The 20,072-nt window shown below is 40.7% G+C and overlaps 2 protein-coding genes across 2 annotated transcripts; one reads left to right on the plus strand and one right to left on the minus strand.

Annotated features, from left to right (window-relative positions):
* Positions 1 to 5,995, minus strand: mettl21a (methyltransferase 21A, HSPA lysine). Its single transcript, XM_080422726.1, has 3 exons — positions 5,762 to 5,995; positions 1,255 to 1,366; positions 1 to 433 (listed from the first exon to the last, which is right to left on the minus strand). Exons 1-3 carry the CDS (start codon positions 5,906 to 5,908, stop codon positions 36 to 38), a joined length of 657 nt encoding a protein of 218 aa, XP_080278852.1. The 5' UTR covers positions 5,909 to 5,995; the 3' UTR covers positions 1 to 35.
* Positions 5,996 to 9,481: 3,486 nt separating this feature from the next.
* LOC308080822 (cyclin-Y-like protein 1) lies at positions 9,482 to 20,072 on the plus strand (the record flags this gene model as incomplete). The annotated part of the gene is made up of 10 exons (XM_080422840.1): positions 9,482 to 9,659; positions 10,882 to 10,956; positions 11,779 to 11,813; positions 11,916 to 12,016; positions 12,226 to 12,261; positions 12,502 to 12,553; positions 12,964 to 13,083; positions 14,374 to 14,540; positions 15,696 to 15,858; positions 19,956 to 20,072. 10 exons carry the CDS (start codon positions 9,482 to 9,484, stop codon positions 20,070 to 20,072), a joined length of 1,044 nt encoding a protein of 347 aa, XP_080278966.1.

The following is a 20,072-nucleotide window of genomic DNA, read 5'->3' on the forward strand; positions in this document are numbered from 1 at the left end:
TAAAATGACACCGATGCGTTCCCGGTCTTAAAGGGTTAAAGATCCCTCCTGGAGGGCAGCTTCCCGGCTTTATAGATGTGAATGTCCCTCTGGCTCTCATAGTAGACCTCCTCGACTCTGAAGCGCCGCTTTAGCATGTCCAGGAACTTGGTGTCCCGCTCGTAGCGGATCTTGCACGCCAGCAGCACCACGGAGGTGTCCGAGCACAGGTGCTGCATCGTGCGCAGCAATGCCGTGAAGGTGTCCTCCAGGTAGACGATGTCCGCCCCCAGCACCAGATCGAATCCCCCCGCCGGGTACCGTGCCAGATCCTGGCCCCACGTCAGTTCGGACACCGCCACTGATCCCTGGTGATCCGGGGGCACGTTTGCCTTCACGTTGGCGCCGAGGAGCTCCAGGGCAGGTTCCCGATCAGTGATGGTCACGTTGGCACCTGGAGGGGACGTATGCATCGTACACAACACATATACACACATGCATGTTCATATTTCTGGTAATAGTTTGTACATCATACATGGGCCTATATCAGTGATAAAACTATAAAACTGGTAAACAGGTAAAACTATGAGGACAAATGTTCGTCGACCACCTTTTTTCATTGACGAAAATGAAATAAAAACTAAGCTATGATGACTAAACATACTGACAATTTAGTCAACAAATAAAAACTAGCCTAAAATGTTAGGTAGTAGAGGTAGTAGAGAAGAGTTCCATTAGATCTACAAGCTCACAACGCGTCGCAGGCGCACTGTGAGCTTGTAGATCGGCTATTTCCGGTAGCTGGTCTACAAATCAGGCATTACGACACTACCAAGGTGTCCTACATTTTAGTAGACTAAATCAACTGTAGATTTAGTCAACTAAAACTATAACATTTCAGATGACTAAAATATGACTGAAACTAAATGGAATTTTATTTAAATGACCCTAAATAAAAATGTGGTGTCAAAATTAACACTGGCCTATGTTATATTATATGTATTAATAGTTTGTTCATTATACTAACTTAGTCCAAGTGCAGAAGGCTTGATCAGACATTAAATCTACTCATTTGTATTATTCATTACATATCTCAACTTTAATTTTGTATTAACCTAGTATCCCTCACATCTTGGGGTAAGGTATCCCTCTATACCTTACCAGTACCTGCTCTGTTTTTCTTGCTTACTGCAGGCTGTGATGACACCTGAATTCCCCTCACAGGATCAAATAAAGACAGATCTATTTAAAGGAAAGTGATGTATATTTATTTACCCAGCAGAGCTGCCACAATGCCCACCAGTCCAGTGCCAGCTCCAAGTTCAATGGCCGTCTTACCCTTGATCTGGATCTGCCCCAGCTCAAGGTACATACACATAACAACTGCCTGGTGAAGGGAAAACATGAAGCACAATTAATGCATGAAATCAGGTCGTTGTAACAAACAAGAGCAGGAGCAGCTTTCATTTCAGTCTTCAATAACGTTAGTAGTACTATAAATGCATAGTTAATGCTTAATTCTTAAATGTACCAATAGAGGCGGGGCACCTGTTTTGTTGTCTATACCACAGGTTCTCAATGTAGGGTCCAGGGACCCCCAGGGGGTCCCCAGCTAAGTGATGGATAGCTATAGGAAGTTAGGAACCAGATGGACCTACAGTATGGGTCTGTAACTCAAGAGAGTTCAAATAACACAGTTTTGTTTACAGTGCAGATTGGGGTCCCAGAGAAATGTTATCAAATGGGGGTCTGTGTCCTATAATGCAGGGGGTCCAAAACTTTTTCAAGTCAAGGACCTGAAAAGGTTTTGTTCCAGGGACCCCCAGAAGAGAAGATTTGTGTTAAATACATTCAAAATTGTTGTGAGCTTGCATCTGGTATTTTTGAATAGCCAACATATACTGTAAATGGATAAAGACAAAGTGAATGTGAAGCTATATCCCCTGGGACCCCCCCAAGGACCCCTGCCCTGGGGGTCCCCGGACAGCCAGACCCCACTTTGAGAACCAATGCTAATATAATGCATATCAAACTGGGGGTCCTTGAAATGAGAAAAGGTTGAGAACCTATATGGTTGAGAACAACTAGGTGCCAATCCATTACAATACTGGGATTGCCTATTTAATATATCAATAGACAACCACAGAATAGTGGTTAATAACATAGCGTTAAGGAGAACTCCTTCTGACGCTATGGACCAGACCAGAGCTATGAGCACCTTCACCAACGGATTTAACAATACTCTACTTGATGTAATAGACTCCATTGCACCCTTTAAAACCAGAAAGCGCACATCCAATAACATCACACCATGGTTCAATGACAACACCAGGACTCTCAAGCAAACATGCCGAAACCTTGAGCAAAAATGGCGTAAAACCAAGCTCGAGGTCTTTCGAATAGCATGGGATGAGTCACTACATAAATACAAAAATGCTCTTAAACAAGCAAAAAATTCATATTACTCCACATTAATAGCCAATAACAAGCATAACCCCAAATTCTTATTCAACACAATCACCAACCTTACCAAAACCGCCCCCCCAGCTCCTCCCCATTCCATCAGTCCTCTCGACTTTATCCAATTTTTTGATAATAAAGTAGAGTTGATCAGACAACAGGCCAGAGCTCCACCCACAACTAGCTCTCAACCTCCAACTTACACATCCTCCACCCCTCATCTTAGCATCACCCTATCACAGTTTAACACAATATCCTGGGATACTCTCAGTAAACTGGTCTCTACCTCAAAATCTACCACTTGTCTATTAGATCCAATTCCCACCAATCTGTTTAAAGAGCTGCTTAGCACACTAGGTCCCCCACTTCTCCATATTATAAATGAGTCCCTAATTAGTGGCATTGTTCCATCAATTTTCAAAACCGCCATAATTAAACCCCTACTTAAAAAAACGAACCTTGACCCACATACTCTAGCAAACTATAGACCAATATCAAATCTTCCATTCATGTCCAAACTATTAGAAAGAGTTATCTCCAGCCAGCTCACAGCCTACCTCAAAGACAACAACCTCTATGACAGTTTTCAGTCTGGCTTCAGATCCCAACACTCCACAGAAACAGCACTGGTCAAAATAACGAACAACCTATTAATGGAGATGGATAATGACAGAACCTCCCTCCTGCTGCTCTTAGACCTCAGTGCCGCATTTGATACGGTTGATCACTCCATTCTCCTTCACCGGCTAGAGCATCTGGTTGGCATCAAAGGTACTGCACTTGACTGGTTCCGCTCCTACCTCTCACATAGAACACAGCGTGTTTATTTCAATAACGCAATGTCAGATCATTCAACTGTCAAATATGGTGTCCCACAAGGCTCAGTCCTTGGACCACTCTTATTTTGTCTGTATATGCTTCCACTAGGGGACATCTTTAGAAAGTCTGGCATAAACTACCACTGCTATGCCGACGACACTCAAATTTACATCCCCATCACTACAAATGACCCATCCAACCTCCAAACCCTCGAAACCTGTCTAAACGAGGTTAAGACGTGGATGACCAGAAGCTTCCTGCTCCTGAACTCTGCTAAATCAGAAATGCTGTTAGTAGGCCCAGCGAAACACACCCATCTGTTCACTAACACAACTTTAAACCTGGATGGCTGCTCAATAACCCACAAACCAACAGTCAGAAGTTTAGGAGTAGTTTTCGACCCATCACTATCTTTCACACACCATATAAAAAGCACCACAAGATCTGCCTTCTTCCATCTGCGCAACATAGCCAAAATTCGCCCAATACTCTCACTTCCCGATGCCGAAACCCTGGTTCATGCTTTCATCACTTCACGAATAGACTACTGTAATGCCCTTTTCTCCGGTCTACCATCAACAGCAACACATGGCATTAGATTAGTTCAAAATGCAGCAGCTAGACTACTAACCAGAAAAAAGAAATATGATCACATCACACCAACACTCATAGCACTACACTGGCTGCCGATACAGGCCAGAGCCGATTTCAAGGTACTACTCCTGACCTATAAAGCCCTAAACGGACTTGCACCATCCTACATGTCCAGCTTAATAGAACCGTACATCCCTGGACGTCCACTACGCTCCCAGGATGCTGGTCTCCTCACAGTCACAACATATAAAAAAGTAACAGTTGGGGGCAGAGCATTCACACATCGTGCCCCCTATCTCTGGAATACTCTCCCTCAAGCTGTTAGAGATGCCGACTCTATAGGCATTTTTAAATCCAGGCTAAAAACATATCTGTTTTCCCTGCATTATGGTTCCCCATAGTCTTGCACTGTGGTTTTTTAATATTGTTCATATATTGTATATTGTATTCTCTTTCTTTTTTTTGTTTCCTTGTTTTTTTTTTACTACTATGTATTTTGTGTTGTGAAGTGCACAGAGACCCCTTGGGGTGATGTTGCACTATAAATAAAAACTAGAAGGTACTGTTCCTGAAGAAACAGTGTGGGATCGCTAAGAATGTTGATGGTATTGAGTATTGATAGTGTTAGAGTTAAAGGTTTGAAAGGTTTAAAGGTTTTAAAGGTTTTAAAGGTTTTAAAGGTTCTAAAGTTTTGAAAGGTTCTAAAGGTTTGAAAGGTTTGAAAGGTTTAAGAGGTTTGAAAGGTTTGAAAGGTTTAAGAGGTTCTAAAGGTTTGAAAGGTTCTAAAGGTTCTAAAGCTTTGAATGGTTCTAAAGGTTTGAAAGGTTTGAAAGGTTTCAAAGGTTTGAAAGGTTTAAGAGGTTCTAAAGGTTTGAAAGGTTTAAGAGGTTCTAAAGGTTTGAAAGGTTTAAGAGGTTCTAAAGGTTTGAAAGGTTCTAAAGGTTTGAAAGGTTCTAAAGGTTTGAAAGGTTTGAAAGGTTTGAAAGGTTTGAAAGGTTTGAAAGGTTTGAAAGGTTCTAAAGGTTTGAAAGGTTCTAAAGGTTTGAAAGGTTCTAAAAGTTTGAAAGGTGTGAAAGGTTTGAAAGGTGTTAAAGTATTTGTATTGTTATTTTGGGTTAAATTGGGTATGTTTACTCAATTTAAGTACTCTTAAGTATTGTTACTCAATGTATTTACTTTAAAATTATTTTTAGTCACTTTATTTACTTTAAAGTATTTTTTACAAATTTTTACAACTTTTAAGTATTTTTACTCTTTTTATCAACTTTTAAGTATTTTTACTCTTTTTATCAACTTTTAAGTATTTTTACTATTTTTTTCAACTTTTAAGTATTTTTACTCATTTTGAGTACTTTTAAGTATTTTTACTCAATATAAGTACTCTTAAGTATTTTTACTCATGGTATTTACTTTAAAGTATTTTTAGTCACTTTATTTACTTTAAAGTAGCTTTTACTAATTTTTACAACTTTTAAGTATTTTTACTCTTTTTATCAACTTTTAAGTATTTTTACCATTTAAAAAGTGAAATATCTCTAAAAGTACAAATGATTTCAAAAATTCTAATGGTAGCCAATATGTCCTAAGTAGGCTGAACGTTATAGAGTTGGAACGGAGTTTCTAGCTAAAAGTATGAATTTCTCCATTGAAATGAATGGGAGTTTTTTAGAAGTAAAAAGTGAAATATCTCTAAAAGTACAAATGATTTCAAAAATTCAAATGGTAGCCGATATGTCCTAAGTAGGCCGAACGTTGTAGAGTTGGAACGGAGTTTGTAGCTAAAAGTATGAAGGACTAGTTAGGGGCCAAAAAACTGTACCAAAAACGTACCAAAACGTTGAAGATAACAGTAGTGTGATCGCTTTAGCGATCCCACAATAAACTGAAACTGAAACTGATGATGACTCACCGCATCCCAGACCACTGCTGCCACCCCGTGCTTGTTCCAGTCCTGGGCGAGTCTGATGTTCTGGTTGACAAAATTAAACTGCGCAGAGGAACTGTGGAGTTTAGACAGCAGAGGGATGGCATGTTCAACGTATGGAACCAGAGCCATACTGTAAACTATAAACACTGAGTGACACAACACAATGCACTGTGATTTCAATTCATATACTCAGCTTGTTGACAATTACTACACACAGACATGGGTTTCAAAATGTGCTAATCGTTGCCAGTTTCTGCGAGAGAAATAAGCAACCATGTCTATGAAAACAAGCCCGGACAAAAGAAGCACTTCGAGTGAGCGACGCGTTGTGAGCTTGTAGATCTGCTATCAAATAAAATGTGGAATATTTGGAAGATTTTCTTGAAACATTCTCTAACAACACGAATCTTGTATGCGGGGCTCCCTGGAGTCCCTGGCACATTTTCAAATGGGGGTTAGGGACAAATACATATTAATTTGGGGGTCCAGTTGACATGAAACTATTTGAGAACCACTGGTTAAAATAATTGAGTGAAGCAAGCCCAAATACGCAACTACACTTAAAAACAAGCAAAAAAACGACCAATATTTTACCAGCAACTTCACATAAAAATAAGCCCAAATTCGCTTGTAGTAAGCGGACATGGCAACGCTACCCTCTGTGCTCTCGCTGTGTCATATAAGACCAGCGTATCCATTTTGTGACGTATGTGATATGTGACGTACCACCAATGGCAAGGTCTCGTTTGCTTGCTAGACTCGCGCAGGCTCCTGGGTAATGTAGTTTGATTTAAAAAATAAAAGCACAGAAACACACGGGTTATTATTATATATATTTTAAATTCTATTTAATAGCCTGATTTTGACGCTCCTATTTCACTTTATATTCAAACGAGACATCACGTTGATGCGTTGATGGGTAACACTGTATAAAATATGCAGATTCAGGTTTGCATGCCATGTCAAACCATAGATATATATACAGGCTAGATGACTCACCCGCGCTGCTGGCCTATGGAGTACGACGTTGCCACATGGCGGCCATCTTGAAACAGTCATTCATAACGTTATGTCTATGGTGCATATACTTTAAAATAACCATAGCGTGCTCAATTTTCATCCGATTTTCAAACGGTTTGGTGTGTTGTAAACACCAAAGATGTAATAAAACTATAAAATTATAAAATTATATATAAAAAAAAAAAAACATGATTATAATTATAAGTATGCAGTGTCATAACTACATCTTTGGTGTTTACAAAACACCAAACCGTTTGAAAATCGGATGAAAATTGAGCACGCTATGGTTATTTCAAAGTATATGCACCATAGACATAATGTTATGAATGACTGTTTCAAGATGGCCGCGGTTGAGCTACGCTTGCGCCGTCCCCTTGAGCCATCTAGCCTTTATATATATCTATGTGTCAAACTGTCTGCTTCTGTGCTTTGTGTGCTTTGTTATGTTAACGGTATAGCCTACATTTTATTCCTTAAATAAAAGTAATACTTTTCAAAACAAATAGGCCTACAGTTTCCCATAATGCAATAAATAAATATATTTATTTATTTAATTGTATTTTTTTTTAATTATATTTTTATTTGTTGTATGTTTTATTTACATCATTGTGTTTTTTTGTTTTGTTTTTTCATTGTGGATTTGTATTTATTTCATTGTGGTATTTATTTTAGAATGTTTGGACCCATGGACTTCCATAGTTTCCTCAAATAACTTTTTTTTAAATAAATAAATAATAAAACCTAAGAGCTCCACAAATACACACACTGCGCGCGCGCGCGCGCACACACACACACACACACACACACACACACAATCACACACACACACACACACACACACACACACACACACACACACAATTTCAATTTCAATTCAAAGGGCTTTATTGGCATGAGAAAACATACGTTTACATTGCCAAAGCAGAAAGCATAATACAACAATACAGCAATACAATCAAAACAAAAAATATGTACATTTGAAAGTCAGAATCTTCGATAGGTCAATTTCTATGTACCAAGATCACTGGGTGCAGGTATAGTGCCGGAATATACACAATGATTAGTCTTTAGGGTGGTTGTGTTCCGTTTGATATCCTTTTCCTATCACAGCAACTCACGAATCTTGCTGCTGTGTTTGCACATTGTTGTACTTCGCCCAGCAGGTATGGGAGTTTTTTGTCATTGGTCATGTTTTCAAAATCTCCGTGTGTGGTTGTAATCTGTGGGAAGTATGTGTCTCTGATGTCTTGGTACAATGGACAGACACACACACACGCACACACACGCTACACGCACGGCCGCACGCACGCACTCGCGCTCGCGCACACACACACACACACACACACACACACACACACACACACACACACACACACACACACACACACACACACACACTGCTCCATTTAGCTTGCTTGCGGAATCTGTTGGCAGATTAGTGCTGCTAGGAGCGTCTCTGCATAATGCGATGTTACAAGAACAACTGCATTTAGTTAGACAGTGGGCCGTATATATGCTATTATAGTAGTATATTCCAAAATATTGTAGCCTTGCATGATAGTTATTTTATCAAATGAAAAGGCCGGACTTTAATGTGTCAGGGATATGTTATTTTGACTACTTATTTAACATTTGTTTTCGAGTTTATGGAATTTATTTGATTATTGGCATTTATTTATGAAATTATTTTGAAAAATGGCTCAATTCATTTTTAATTCATGAAAATTTTAGATTTTTGGGGGGGAGGGAGAGATCATCCTATATTTCCATTGATGATCCACATCCATCCTGGTGGAGGAGTGTCAGTCAAAGGCAGTGTTGCCATGTCGGCTTATTATAAGCGACTTTGGGCTTATTTTTCTGTAAAGCTGCAAACAATTGGTAGTTACGGGTTGCGTTCTTTTGGTGTAGTTGTTTACTTCCAAAAAGATATATGTATATTATTTAAAAAATATTTTCATGAAAATGTTTTGTACCAGGGAGCATTTGAATGTTTGAAAAATATTCCAAATATCCCACATTTTTTGCAAGAGTTTTTGAAAATAGCCGATCTACAAGCTCTACAAGCTCACGCGTTGTGAGCTTGTAGATCGTCAATAGCCATGCAATAGCCGATGCATATAGGTTTACGGTGCTCATGTGGCCCATTAAAGTTGCTTCTTTTGGGGCTTGTTTTCCTAGACCTGGTTGCTTATTTCTCTCGCAAAATCTGGCAACACTGGTCAAAGGAAGCTAAGGAGGAGTTGGTGGTTTGCGGTGTTTTTTTGTTTTTTTTTAGTATACAGCATAGATTAAATCATCATCTGGCTGGCATGGTGGTGAAGTGATGGCGTTTATGACTTTGCACTGACTGCTGCTGCTGCAACAACAACGCATCACTATGAGCTGATCACTATACATTTCTATATTATAGCTCCTTTTTATACGTTCGCTGCCCATGGTGCTGAAATGACCTCAGATCTGCTGCTGAACATGCCAGCGGTGCAGCCCTGCATGCCGCAGATCGCTACAGTGCACTGTCCGTCAGTGGTGGTGGTGGCACGCCACGGTTCCATTATCTCTGCTGCTATGATGTCGATGATGCGTTGTTGTTTTTCGCGATCGGACGGCAGCATAGCCTAGTGTGTGGTGTGAGAGTGTGGGTTCTATAGTTGGGGGTTTTGTATAGCCTGTCTATGCGCGATGGGAGGGACGGTGACATGCTGCATCTCGCCCCGGGAGAGTCCTTCTTCTCCTCGGATCCACGGGAGGAGGAAAGAGGTGGAGCTGGAGGAATGCCCCATCACCACCACCGCGGAGGACGTGAGTGAGGATACTGGTACCTACCTGCAGCACATCAGCGACAGAGAGCTGCCTGATGGTGGGTGATGATCCTATAATAACCTAACATTATTTAATATAAACCCAACGACCCCATCTGTAATAAGCAATGCTAACGGTTCCTTCTTTGGGGTGATGTTTTACTCCCCCCTTTTGTTACAGGGCCCCCCTCACAGGAAAAACATTTTTTTGGCTACATTTGTGCACTCTCTGAGTTACAAAGGGATACATTAACACTGTATGTGTTATATATGATATATATTTTACAGAGTAAAATGAATAACCTACCAAATGAACCCATATGGGTCCTTATGGATACATTTGTAGCCTACACTGCAGTTACAAATGGATATATGAAAACTTAAAATGTCATACATTTTTTACAGAGTTAAATTAATAGTCTACTGATGATTTTACTCTATATCTTGTATCGTGGTATATATCTAGAAGGAAACCATATAAATAACCAAAAACCTCCCCGTTCAATGAGCACTTATCTTCATGTGCCTTCCTTTTCAGTTAAGCTTACAGCTATCTCATGTATGGCTGTAAATTGTCAACCTTTTTGTTATTTGAAATCTGACTATGTATGCTGTGTCTATAATAATCCTAATGTGTGTGCTAGCACTGCATGTGATGGCTTAAATTCCATATAATGCACTGTCCAGTCATAAATAATCCTCCAATAACCATCAGGGAAGAGCATGGTGGTGGGAACGCTGGTCTGTAGCTCTTTTCCACTACAGCCACAAAGTGAGCCATTCTGTGCTGTGTCGAGTCTAACACAGGTTCTGGATCTGCTTCCGTATGCCACGGCTCGGATTCAGATAAGGTTCTCAGAACCTAATTTGGGTCCGGCTCAGGAGGTAGTACTAACCCTGACTGAGTTCTGGGAACCATGAACTTAGAATAGCTAAAATAGCGGATCTGTAAGCTCACAACGCGCCGGATAGCTCGTACATCCACTTTTTATTCGTTTTTTTTTAATGACGTATACTGTAGGGCCTACCGTGGTATTATGGAAACAAATCCAGAATCTCTGGATTTAGTCTACGTCGTATAGGCTACCTCACACCCTTCAGTGGTGGTTGTGGTTATAATAATGGAAACGCAAACAATCACAGAACGTCACAGGTTCTGGAAAGTTTGAGGTTATGGAAGGTTCTGGGTTACCCTTCGCAGTCGAAAAGAGCCAATACAGAACCTTAGGACTGGCCAAAAAGATCCTGCAGGGCAAGCTCACTTATCTTTGTCTCCATCAGAACTGGCACAGGAGTCCAATCCATCTGACCACCCCAGAGCCAGCACCCTTTTCCTGAACAAGTCCCAGACAGACGGTAGAGTATTTCACGGGGGGGGATTGATTTTGGTTCCTTTATGCAGGGATTACCCAGGTCTGGGAAGGCTGAAATGTGAGAAATGTGTGAAATGTGTGAAAAGATAGTGCACGCACGTCCACCTTGAATGCCCAGGTGCAGGACAAACAAAGTCTGCACACGGGTCGAAAAAAAGCTCAGCTATTTTTTATTGCTCTCAACGTTTTGATCAAAAGTCACACTTTTGTGTGTGCATAAACTGAAATGTGAAGCATGACAAATGTCTCAAAGGCCTAGAACGTTTAAATAATACATTTCAGGTATTGACATTTTTTGTATCAAGTATTGGGTAAGATATTGTTCATACACAATGCAAATTTGTTCTTCTGCGGTTCCATGGCGCAAACTCAAAAATAACCTTATTCGTGTGCAAAAAACAGCATCACAAGGTACAAGGCATGTGCAAAACTAATAAAGTAGTGTATACATACATACTGTTATAGTATAGAAATCAGCTTGCAAAACATCCAGCACCTAACAAGGTATATTCAGTAGATTGAATTCAGATGGTGGAAATCTTTCTGTCAAGATGGCGTTCTTCACCATTTAGACAAGAGAAAGGCAGGTTCATTTGAGACATCAGAGTTTGTCAATATGGAAAACAATTCATTACGTTTTTCAAAAAAATAAAAATAAATCAAAATCAATTATTCATTTGGACTCTTTTCCGAAGTAAAAATAAAAATGAATTTATCTCAGTTAATGACGTTTTTATTCTGTCTTGGTATTTCCATGATACTCTAATACAATCCACACACTTATTTCTCTTTGTTCCCCATGCAGTACGTGAGAAGAGGAAAAGCAATTATCTGAATCATGTAAGTAACTTGTAATTAATGCGATCTGATTGGACACAACCAGGCAAGTTATTGTTTGTCTGGATTGGTGGCATCATCATCTCTCCTTCATCCTCCTACTAGATGTCACCCGGACTCCTGACCAAAAAGTACAGCTCCTGTTCCACCATATTCCTTGATGATAGCACAGTCAGTCAACCCAACCTGAAGAGCACAGTCAAATGGTAAATATCTTCTAATCATGACTCCATTACAGCTTCAAATGTACGTTGTTTGAATTGTAGCCCATTATTTATGTGTGTATGTGTGTGTGTGTGTGTGTGTGTGTGTGTGTGTGTGTGTGTGTGTGTGTGTGTGTGTGTGTGTGTGTGTGTGTGTGTGTGTGTGTGTGTGTGTGTGTGTGTGTGTGTGTGTGTGTGTCTCTGTCTTTCAGTGTCACACTGGCCATATATTACCAAATAAAGAACAGGTACGGTATGTGTATGGAGAAGATGTTTTGCATAAGATATTTGTATCATTGTCTCTTGCTTTGCCATAAGCTTAGCTAACTATTAAAGATGTCTGGGACTGGACTGTCTGATATCCTAGGGCCTAGGCTTTACTGAGCAGGTTGACTCTGTAAAATCAGGATTTCACTTATTTTTCTTCTAATGACTGCTTTCTGTATCCTGTATTTTAATCCATGTCTCAATTATTTTACTTAAATCAGAGATTCAAACCGTTCTCTGGATATATTTGATGAGAAGATACATCCATTAACGGTGAGTTATCAAGGTTTCAATATCAAATTATTGACTTATTCTATGCTTGTATTATTCTAATTAGCAGACTATAATAAGAAGTAAAAGGGCAATGGTGGTTTTCATTGTCTGGCACTGGGTGATCACACCAGCCTTGGAAAGTGATAATTTGCTCGAAAAGGTTGCCCACCCCTACTGTAAATGAATTATAGAAGTATCATACAGAATACTGCTATTACAGAATGGCTAACTTTTCATTACTCATTAATTTATATAATGTGCACTCTGACTTTTAGAAAGTTCAAGTCAAAACCCCTCTGAGTCTGATTCCAGTCCAAAGTCACACATAGTGGAGTCCAAGTCACAGGTTATTGTGATTCAAGTCCTACAAGACGTTTGTGTTGTAACGGATCCCTCTGATAACTCCGCAGCGTGACAAGGTTCCAGATGACTACAACGTCATTGACCCAGAACACAAGCTCATCTACCGCTTTGTTCGGACCCTCTTCACCTCCGCCCAGCTCACTGCTGAGTGTGCCATCGTCACTCTGGTAGGGTCACCAAGTACATAAAACACGACTAGGACCAGAACCGTGCAATCGTCCTACTGTATTTGAGGAAAGGAGCATAATATAAGTTGGCACAAGGAAAAACTTCAGAGGTTTAGTCCGAAGTACACTAGCACACACATATAACACAATCAATGTATCCATATTTTATCTACAATAAATTCCAGGAATCGCTGTGGATATGACTGACGTCATAGACTGGCTTCACTGGATGGGTGCTGCACTAACACTGTAATGTTATGTGGGTATAATATATTGTGGTCAATGATACAGTGTCATGAATGCTTTTTGATTTATAGACCAATTATTTGTATACAAACATTGCGACTGCGTGCGCTCTCTCTATGTCGTGCTCCTCACACAGGTTGTGTACCAACCCAGTTATTTTGAGGAGCCTCGGTATATGAGGTATTAGGCTCGTGAGACGTGCCTGAGCAGACTAGGCGAGCGAGTGCCTGCGCCGAAACAGCCAATGGCCTCAGTCGCGCGTCTCAGTCAGTCACAGCGATCAGGGGTGGGGTTTGGAGGAATGCTGGTTTGGGAATTGCTAACACACAAAATAAACCAAGGAGTACACTGTATATTTAATGAAGGAGACGTCACAGTGCACATTCTAGCCCTTCTTCCTCCTCACTGGGAGGTAAACTGCAGCTAAAGGTTTGATGGAATGCGTTTGCATGAGTGCCGTCACTGCCGTGGCACCTTTTCTCTTGCGTCTTATATGAGCAGTGGGGATCATTTGCAACCTGCCTGCCTGTGCATGAATGCGTGATGTCAGTGTGACATGGTCTGATAAGGGGAATATTCCCTTCCTATTATTGATTCAATGATATCCCTGCCTACATGCAGCCCAGTGACGCCTCCCCATCCTTTCAACCTGTGCTGTTTTAGCTCCTTAATTAGGCTAGGAGAATATATAAGAGAATGAATGTCTCCATACTTCTGTTTGTCTCTAATGAAGATGCACCATGCGTTGAAACGTTAGTCGTTAATACAATAACTCGATTTAATTATATCTGCTGTATTTTGCCATCTGAAGTTTCTCTTTGTTTCAAGATTGCCATGTTATTTTGTATGCGGACTGGTTTATGACACTTCTCCCTTCATATAATATAAGTTGCCTTTTTAAAATATTTATCAAGGTTGCATAATTCCATGAAAGAATCAAGAGAATCTGCGTGTCTGTTTTATCATTAGGGCAAGTGTAGGCCCACCAGGATCTTGTGTACATTGATTCACATGTGTGTTTGTTGCATGCATGTGTGTGTGTAGGTGTACTTGGAGAGGCTGTTGACCTATGCAGAGTTGGACATCTGTCCCTGTAACTGGAAGCGCATCGTTCTCGGGGCCATCCTGCTGGCCTCCAAGGTCTGGGATGACCAGGCGGTCTGGAACGTTGACTACTGCCAGATCCTTAAGGACATTACTGTGGAGGACATGTGAGTATCCCTCGTCCAGGGTTTGATTTGTAAAAAAAGAATATTGTACGACAAATAGTGAAAATAAGCCAAGCTACGGACTTACAGCAGAGAGATCTCTATTTTCGCTATTATTTAATTTAAAAAAAGGACAAAATACAGCTGCCAGGGTTAATGTGGTTAACATATATCTTCAATTAAATTGATAAATTGTGATTATTATCAAACATAATGATCAAACATATCAGACTACATTTCCCAAAGTGCATGTATTTAATTCAGTCTGACCAAAAGCAGGGATAAAACCTATCCCTTTCCATAGAAAGGAAGGACCAGAGAGGGCATATCAAAAGCAGAGGCATGGATTTCCTCCCCCATCCCATCTAGCAGATAACCCTGCCCTTGGCCACCGTGTGATGATGGCTCCTTTTGAGCCCTGAGATTGAAGTTGTTGAATCATTGAGCCCTGAAGAGAGAGACCAGAGCAAATAGGTGCAACCTCGTAGACGAGTGATTAGAGCGACAGTTCAAACCGGTGTTTATCGCTCTGGATCAGTGTTGATTTCGTCGACTAAAACTATGACGAAAAATGTTTGTCGACTACCTTTAAAAATAAAAACTAAGCTATGATGGCTAAAACTATGACTAAATATACTGAAAATTTCGTCAACAAACAAAAACTAAACAAATATTTAGAGAGGGACTAGTGGAGAAGAGATCCATGAAACAAGTCATCATGGTTGCGTGCATGTGTCACAGACACATAGCTGATCTACAAGCTCACAACGTGACATGAGCTTGTAGATCAGCTGTTTTTGGCATCCAGCTAAGTGAAAATCTGCCTTTTCGATGGCATCACGGCCCGCCAAAAAATATTTTAGTCGACTAAATCAACTGTAGATTTAGTCGACTAAAATCTTATGATATTTAGTCAAGTAAAACTAGTCTAAAAGTAAAACATTTCAGATGACTAAAATATGACTAAAACTAAACAGAATTGTATTCAAAAAACTATAACCAAAACTAAATCACAATTTCCTGTCAAAATCAACACTACTCTGGATAGGAATGCTAAATACTTCCATGCAAATGCGTTAAGCTCCAGCCTGCACACTCATTCTACGTCACCCTGGATGTGACAGTGACTGCCTTCGATCTCTGCCCCCGCTTCCTCAGGAATGAGATGGAACGTCACTTCCTGGAGCTGCTCCAGTTCAACATCAACGTTCCGGCGAGCGTCTACGCCAAGTACTACTTTGACCTGCGCTCGCTGGCAGATGACAACAACCTCAACTTCCCCTTGGAGCCACTCAGCAACAAGCGGGCCCAGAAACTGGAGGCGAGTACAACTTTGTGTCATTGACTAGTTTCAGTAGTATTTCTATGGCTGATATAATACGCTATATTTTTGTTGTTAACCACTTAAATCTGATGTACTTTGTTGACCGATCTCCCCAGGGGTCTAATGCTTGGGCTCCTCCTTTTTTCTCTTTTGCCGAAAATAACCAATGTACAAGCTCACGTGACGTATTGTGAGCTTGTCGATACATTATTTCGGCTGAATGTTTACCTATTATGACATGCCCAGAATAGGGACGTTAGGGTTCATGTGGAATATACAGTTGATTGTTCATCAATATCTGGCCTGGACCGCTAACCTAGCGGTCCGGGCACCTAGGCAGCGCATCGCGGGTTCGAGTCCCGTTCCAGACGATCTTTGTTACATGTCTCTCCCCATCTCTCTCTCCCTGTTTCTTGTCTGTCTCTACTGTAAAACTATAAATAAAGCCCAAAAAAGCCCCCCAAAATAACTGATAAAAAAAAAAAATGCATCATAGCATGTGGGATACTCACAGACAAGTCGCACGGTTAACAAACAATAACGCAGAGGCGACTTACCCAACGCATTATGTTTCGATAAATATACGGCTTGGAGTCGATGATTCTTCTCATTTATACCATGGCCACTTACAGTACCAACGATTACAAAGGATTAATAATTCATATTTTGTGGGAATATGATCTTTAAATAGAAACAAGGTTGAAGACAGTGTTGACACTGTTTTCAACCTTGGAATAAAATTACACTATTACTCCAGCGGGAGTGGGAGAAGCAGTAGAAAGGAGTACCAGTTGGCTGGTATCAGTCAGTTGAATATAGCCACGTCTTTTGATTGATTGATTGATTGATTGATTGATTGATTGATTGATTGATTGATTGATTGATTGATTGATTGATTGATTGATTGAATACTTTATTAACAGTTTGCAAAAAAAGCACAGAATGTACAGTTCTATACAAAAGGATGCTAAAAGGATTAAACCCAAGAAAGCACTATGGCAAGAGTAAGGATTCACACTTATTATGACTGTTGGTAGGGCATTCCACATTTTGGTGGCATAGCAGTAGAACGAATTGAACCACTTGATTGAGCCAAATCTGTGTTGAACGTGATTTGGCAGCAATTTTGCAACCCACCTGGAAATATATTTTCTGTTTATTGAAGAGCTGGAGAGATGGGGAGACTCCTGTTACTGAACAAACACTCTATAGCGATGGTTTGACTTTTTTCGCCCCTGTCCTATGGTCGGTCTATCCATCAGTGTATCTGTCCGTGTGTCAGTCTGTGAGCAGTTCATCTCTGGCACTGTCAGAAACTTTGCAGGCACACTCCCAGAAGGCCAAAGAAGAGCCTCTACCCCAGATTTTTCGCATCAGCCTCATGGTGGTGCTATAACTCTTGAACCGTTGTACAATCAAAATCTTTTTCCCCTAGATTCCTTGGATCATAGCACTACTCCCCATATACGTAAGCCCTGTCAATTTGGGCCAGATTTTCACAATTTTCTTCAAAACCACAGTTTTTGTAATAGGCTATGCATGCTTTCCAAAGTTTGTGGGCCCTGGGTAGGCAACCCATTCTGGCAGATACCTTTTCTAGATTATTGTACTTTCAAAGCTTTCTTTTACCGATTTCAGTGAACCAGTTACAGTCTCTCCTCACCATTGGATGCCATGTGCTTAACTATACATTGTACTATAGCTACTATGTATGCCAGTAATGGTCCAATTCAAAAAGTGTCATTTTGAAGGTTTCTTAGTATTCTCAGTTTATTTATAGCATTTTTTGTTAAAGAAAGTTCTGGTTCACAGGTGTTGATAAAGTCATTTTAGAAATACATTGGGTGATCTATTCATCACTGTCATCTTAAACGTCCTCCCTTGTAATGTTTGCACAGTCTCCACCATAGCATTTGCAGAGAGGAGTGCAACGGAGACGATTGTTGTCTGTGTGTGTGTGTGTGTGTGTGTGTGTGTGTGTGTGTGTATGTGCGTGTGCGCGTGCGCGTGCGCGTGTGTGTGTGTGTCATGATCATGGCCTCTGTCTGTGTACAGTACGCCCCTGTTTTGTCCCTGATGTGACTGGTTGCCACTGAGTGTGCCTCTGTCCCTTCCTTGCTCTGCTCCAGAGCCTTCTATTAGAGAGTTGCGCCAATGAGGGGTCAGAAACAGCGTCGGTCACGTGGTTCATCTAGCTGGAATTAGTGACAAGGAGCCGTCGACTTCAATGCATTCCATGAACTTCCGGTTTAGGGATTTGTCACTATTCGCCAATGTATGTGTATGTAGAAGACCTGGCGCGAAGAAGTGAACGGAGTTGGCGTAACTCTCAGTCAAGTGGCATTGTTCTGTAATTTGTCCCCAGTTAAGTTCATGTGATCCTCATCCCCCCCTTAAGTTCCTCACAGTGTGTGTCCCTTGATGAAGGTACTGTATCACACGACAACCAGTAGAGCTGTCCATAGAGAAATACGCAAGCGGTCCCTGGCCTAACACACCTAGCCTGGTAAACCCTCCCTCCGGAAATCTCAATTCCATTTCATTTCAGGAGTGAGTCTGGCCTGATCCGCCTGTCTGCAATATTGGCTGTGCTGGAGTTGGGCGGGAGTAATACCGTTGACTGACAACCCCTTCAGCCAATGATAATTTTTCCCCTTCAGCCAATCAGCAGTTCACCAGTCTTAATGTGACGCGACGGGACTTTTGAGACAGCCATACCCAAAATGGGTTGCCTTTTTCGGGTACAATGGTGTCACTGCCCGCCCCTACCGGTTCTCTAATTTTTTTTTTTTAAATAGGCTTTGTCATGATTAATTGACCACATATATGAAGTTAAACAACTAAATTCTATCCAAACGATATCTTATAAGTAAATTCCGTGCCTCAAAATAGAAGTTAGAGAGCTTTTTGAAGTAAAAAAATAGCGGAGAATTGGCAGCACAAGAAAAAGATGGCTGCCGTTCGTGTTTTGGGCTCACTCGAACTCGCCACCTGATTGGCCAACGTAAGCTGTCAATCACAGAACAATGAGCGACGACGCTGATAGGCGCGGCCGTTTGGCATACACAGCCAATATTGCAGAGAGGCGGTTCATGCCAGACTCACTCCAGGAATCAAATAGAAATGAGATTTCCGGAGGGAGGGTTTACCAGGCTATAACACACCTGTCGGCTTCTTCTTTTTCGATGATGCAGATAGGAATTCCTCGATGAGATTCATCTCTGGATGGATTTCATATTCTACAGAATGTAATCACTCTTCTGTCGAGTCAAAACTTAACATATACATATCAACTCGATCCATGTCGATTAAAGATGACTCAACCCTCATCATAGCTAGCCATCATCGTTTTAATTAGTTTGTTAAATGTCAACTATTAGAACTAGGACACCTGGAGGATCTTCCTACATCTGATATGCGGGACAACTTCAAGGGACTCTGCCATGGCATCTTCAACTGCTTGCATCAGATTGGCTTTGTCTGTGGGGATGTACAGCCTTTACAGTACAGGGTTCGATCAACAGCACACAGAGAGCGGGGAACCATTGAAATATCATACTCGCCAATTGTCTCCTCAAGTTCATGAACAAAACTTGGTCAGCTGCCTTGGTGGCCAGTGGTGTAAAGTAACTAAGTACATTTACTCAAATACTGTACTTAAGTAAAATATTGAGGTATTCTTTACTTTACTTGAGTATTTACTTGAGTACTTTAGTTTCTAGTTACTTTGAAGATTGTTTATATTATTACAAAACTTACATTAATCACTTCAAACCTATATGTTACTGTACTTTGGCTATTTGAAAATGGCCGATATACAAGTTCACAACGCGTTGTGAGCTTGAAGATCTGCTATTTTCAAAATATTTTTTATACATATTGAACTTGTGAAATGGGACATTCTGCATAATGAGTACTTTTACTTTTGGTCAATTGCCAATTGAGTATTTCTACATTGTGATATTGATACTTTTACTTAAGTAAAAAATGTCAGTACTTCTTCCACCACTGACCATACATTACGGCCCCCTCCACTTTTCCTCCTTCCACGAATTCCACTATAGTAACATTCTTGCATTTGTGATGTTTTTCAGGCCATCTCCAGGCTCTGTGAGGACAAGTACAAGGACCTAGGTAAATCAGCGATGAGGAGGTCCCTCAGTGCAGACAACCTGGTGGGCATCAGGACGTCCCATGCCGTGCTGTCTTGA

This window comes from Gymnoscopelus braueri, assembly GCF_963280865.1.
Source record: "Gymnoscopelus braueri genome assembly, chromosome: 24".
Classification (NCBI taxonomy): Eukaryota; Metazoa; Chordata; class Actinopteri; order Myctophiformes; family Myctophidae; genus Gymnoscopelus; species Gymnoscopelus braueri.